The 5000-nt window shown below is 41.3% G+C and overlaps 1 protein-coding gene across 1 annotated transcript in view; it reads right to left on the bottom strand.

Annotated features, from left to right (window-relative positions):
• Nucleotides 1-5000, bottom strand: part of stxbp5l (syntaxin binding protein 5L) — a 220233-nt gene that overhangs the window by 120675 nt on the left and 94558 nt on the right. Inside the window, exon 5 of the mRNA XM_076262457.1 lies at nucleotides 4086-4220. Within this exon, the coding sequence (XP_076118572.1) occupies nucleotides 4086-4220 (135 nt within the window). The remainder of the gene's footprint in view (nucleotides 1-4085; nucleotides 4221-5000) is intronic.

Here is a 5000-nt window from a genome sequence, read left to right as displayed (position 1 = left end):
GAGGAGAGGAGGAGAGGAGAGGCCCTCTGTCATTTGTTGCCTCGCTCAGTAAACGTTTTTCATGTGACGTATTCTAGGTTGTATAGCTTTGTTTGGTAGGCAAGGGACAAGTTGAACCCATTGAACATCGTTGTCTGCAGCTGCCTCTCAGTAGGCTGCATCTCTGTATTTCAGCAATGTGAACATTTCAGGCATCAATAAAGGTGATGATGAAACGTTATCCCATTGTTCAATATTTGATAGCCTGTCACAGGAACGTTGTTTCGCAAAAATCGCCCTGATTTGGTGCATTGATCTGTATCGATAACGTTATGGGAGAACCTGCATGTAGCCTAATGGTAGCCTAACTTTTTTTTTCTGTTCAAAACTCGGTTTACACGAAGACGATAGACTTTCTTAGAAGCTGTGAAATTTGGGCAGAAAGGAACATGTCTTCCCTCTGAAAGTTGACACAAAATCAAACAATATTTGATCATTTAACTTCAACTGAACAGTGACAGGTTTTGGTAGGCAGACTCAGCAGACGTTAAAACGGTAGCCTACAGTTATAGCCAGCGTCAGTCAGCATCATGTGGCATTAATGGCGTTAAAGTCATGAATCCTGTAACATATTATAACTAGGGCTGTCAAAATAACTGATTAATTTCGATTAATTAATTTGAGAAAAAATAACTGATTAAAAAAATTAGTGCAGATTAATCGATTCCGTATGACCTTTGACCCCGAACCGTTCTAGTCAGTAAAAATTAGACTGTAAAATGAAGGAGAGAGAAGAAAACGGGCTGCTTGGATCATTGATTGGAACATTTACTTTTAAAAAACGGCCTGATGGTGTTAAAAAATAAAGTGTTGAAAATAAAGTCCTCTGCAATGTCTGCAGCAAGGAATTTGCATATCACCGGAGTTCATCAACTCTATAGTTGCACATCAATGCAAGTGTTGACATTGAGGGGAGTATTCATTTATTTTCATTGTGTCCCCTAGGTTATATCTGTGGCCTGAAATGCCTTGTATGTAAAAAAAACTTCTTCCCGAAGCACTTTATTTTGAATTTATTTGAATTTGAAGCACTTTGAATTTATTTCCTCAGCATATTAGGTCATATCGTAGATTATTATGGCAATTATTTGAACAGTGAAAATAATAATAAAAGAGTTTTTGAACTTTAATGTCACTAATGCTGATTATTCAATGATTCATTTGAATTTAAATATTTAAAATACTTTCACAGCAAAAATTATATATGCGATTAATTTAGATTAATTAATCACAGAGTATGTAATTAATTAGATTTTTTTTTTTAATCGATTGACAGCCCTAATTATAACATATAACAGCGATGGCATATTCGAAGACGATCTGCATGGATATATAACCACCCAGAATGTGAGTGATAAAGTTCATTAATTGTATGAAACTTTTTATTAGTTATCCATTGCAGCATCGGCTATATTAGGCTGTTATGCTAGCTCAGCTTTTAAATATGCTGTTATTTTGGTCATGTGGACTTGATTAAACGGGTAAAGATAATTCATAAACTGCTTATTTCTTACATGACTGAAGCATACAGTAGCCTGGTTCAACAGTGGTGTTTGAGGTTGCTGTGTTAAGTTGTTGTGTGTGATCGCTAAACAATTCATAGGATCAAATCAGTTTATTTTTACATACGGGAGTTAGCCTAACTGACCTGTAGGCTATAGCACATAAGCCTATTCTGTTTTCATTTATTAGCATTTGTTGTGATTATATAATCAAATGACACTCATGATAACTTGAAATAGAAGGACAGAAGATAGGTAATTGATGTCCACAAGCACGAATTTCACAAGACAAATTAGAACAAACTGTTCCGGTAAAAATATTCTTGCCATGTTTAAAATGCTGCTCTTTTCCACTTCATAGCCTATCTCTGGCAATTCATTTTTGGATGACTGTAGATAGTTGTATTTTAGCTTACGTCTTCGTAGACAGTAGCCTAGGCTACACCATTAGGCCATGAGAATAAAAGACTTCACAGCTGCTAACGATCATCCTCCACAACCCTCCAACCTGAGGATAGGTAGGCTAAACGGTCGTTCGTTGCCTTTTTGCTTCTTATTGTAAAACCAACTGTTAGGGCCTACACAAGTGGTCGGCATCCCGGTCTATATTTTTACAATATTTGCAAAACCTTAATAATCCACAGTGTTGGCATGTCAGTAGCCCAGCTCAGCCAATCAAATGCCTATCACAGCTCAGGGCCTCGTTAGCGTTAGCATCTCATTAGCACAGCTCAACCAATCAGATGCCTATCACAGCTCAGGGCATCGTTAGCGTTAGCATCTCATTAGCACAGCTCAGCCAATCAGATGCCTATCACAGCTCAGGGCCTCGTTAGCATTAGCATGTCATTAGTCCATCAGGCCTGCTGCATGTCATGAGCTGGAGGACTTCTAACAGTGACATGGTAGCCTGTTGAGTTTGTGGACTTCTAACAGTGACATGGTAGCCTGAGAAAAAAACAGGGGATTCCAAGGCACTCTCAATTGTCAAAGGTTAAAAAGCCTTTATTTTGTTGGCTTGGTTACATTTAAACCTTTAAAAAAACAAGCCTTCATCAGGGAGTCAAACAGTTCTCAACAGGAAAGGAGAGGTTTTTTTTAAATAATAAGTCAACCAATCAGGACCACATTGCAGATGTGCTAGTCAGGTGACAAGTGTAGCAGGTGTCATCCTTACATCCCTGTGAGAAATAAATGTCGTATATACAACCATGCATACAGAAAAGTCAACATTCAGACACATTATTGTCAAATTAAAAACTAATATGTAGAGAGTGAACCCACAACAAACACAAACAAAAAAACAAAAAAACACAAACAAGCAAAAATTCAAATAAAGACTCTGAAGTCAAGGTCCTCATTTAGGCCCGGATATTTAGTGGCCTGCAATTAGACTTCTAAAAGTGACATGGTAGCCTGTTGAGTTTGTAGACTTCTAAAAGTGACATGGTAGCCTGACATGGTAGCCTGTTGAGTTTGTGGACTTCTAACAGTGACATGGTAACCTGTTGAGTTTGTGGACTTCTAAAAGTGACATGGTAACCTGTTGAGTTTGTGGACTTCTAAAAGTGACATGGTAGCCTGTTAAGTTTGTGGACTTCTAAAAGTGACACGATTCATGAGCTGCAGCTGCTGTGTCTGATTCATCTGTGAACAGTCTCACATCAGACACTTTGAAAGCTGACATCACTGCTGATAGCATCAAGGCACTGTGTATCAGGCTACGACTGCCATGACATCTTTATAGATGGTTATACATAGACATGCAAATAATAAGCATCTGACATACCAAGACAGTTATATATAGACATACATACCCAGGCATGTGACATGTCAAGTGAGTTCCATGACACAGTTTCATAATATAAAGTATCTTCTAGTTGTTTCTGTATTTGTGTTTTCTCTTGGTGCTGCTAGAGGGTTGACACTGAGGGGCTGTTGTATACTGAGCGTGTTCTGGAGGTATTTCAGTGAGTGGTGTGTAAGGGATGGGTATCGAGGACCGGAGTGACATATGCTCGTGTTCCACGAGAGCGAGAGATTTAGCCCGCGAGTGTCAGAGGTGTTGAGCCAAGAGCGCGTGACACAGCAACCCTGAGTGTGTGGAGTGGATGCAGCATGTGGGTGGCTAGCTGTTAGCGACTAGCGCTATAGGTGCTACTCATAACCCTGAGTGTGTGGAGTGATGCAGAATGTGGGTGGCTAGCTGTTAGCGACTAGCGCTATAGGTGCTACTCATAACCCTGAGTGTGTGGAGTGATGCAGAATGTGGGTGGCTAGCTGTTAGCGACTAGCGCTATAGGTGCTACTCATAACCCTGTGTAAAGCCCTGCTGGCTGTGGGGGGCTAGCTGTTAGGGGGCTAGCTGTTAGGAGCTAGCGCTAGGTGTGACAGTCCTGCTGGCTGTGGGCGGTTTGCTGTTAGCGGCTAGCGCTAGGTGCTACAGCCCAGCAGACTGTGGATAGTGAGCTGTTAGCGGCTAGCACTAGGAGCAGACTGTAGATAGTGAGCTGTTAGAAGCTAGCGCCGGGGGGTGCTACTCACAGCTCTATCGCCTTGTTCCACATGATGACGTAGCCGGACAGGACGAAGGACTCGATGTTGACGATGTGGGTGTTTCCACGCTCCGTTCCCACGTACAGCCACTTACTCTGGAAGGGCAGGTGGCAGAAAGTGATCCTGGAACATTAGAGGGAGCAGAAGAGACAGACAGGAAATTAGCATTGTGCTGCATACATCAACACATTAGCATTGTGCTGCATACATCAACATAGGGAATTAGCATTGTGCTGCATACATCAACACAGGGAGCGAGAGATGAGAGAGAGAGAGAGAGAGAGAGAGAGAGAGAGAGAGAGAGAGACTGCGACTGAGAGAAAGAAAGAGAGAGAATGATGGTGATTGAGTAAGAGACCCTGCAATCTCTCACATATGTTAGTAATTAATATTTGTCCTCTGAGAAAATGCCAAGCTAATAATTATCCCTCCCCTACATATATAGCGATGGTTTTCAATTTCTTGCATCGCACCATAATTATATTTTACTTAATTACAGTGCTGTGTAAAAAACAGGATCCCACGGAGCAGTTCTACAATTACCACACAACTCCCATCTTAATTAAAACTACATGCAGCGTGTGTGCAGGCAACTAGTCAGCAGTAGAGAGAGTGATCCCATTCAACACAGAGAGAGTGATCCCGTTCAACACAGAGAGAGTGATCCAGTTCAACACAGAGAGAGTGATCCAGTTCAACACAGAAAGAGTGATCTAGTTCAACACAGAGAGAGTGATCACAGAGAGAGTGATCCAGTTCAACACAGAGAGAGTGATCCAGTTCAACACAGAAAGAGTGATCTAGTTCAACACAGAGAGCGTGATCACAGAGAGAGTGATCCAGTTCAACACAGAGAGAGTGATCTACTACAACACAGTTCCTGCGTCAGCAGCAGACACAGTG

This window comes from Alosa pseudoharengus, unplaced genomic scaffold, assembly GCF_046254945.1.
Source record: "Alosa pseudoharengus isolate Yale_2024_CS ecotype anadromous, Long Island Sound unplaced genomic scaffold, YU_APseudo_1.1 YU_APseudo_1.1_scf_3, whole genome shotgun sequence".
Classification (NCBI taxonomy): domain Eukaryota; kingdom Metazoa; phylum Chordata; class Actinopteri; order Clupeiformes; family Clupeidae; genus Alosa; species Alosa pseudoharengus.
This window is presented reverse-complemented; position numbering and strand designations above follow the sequence as displayed.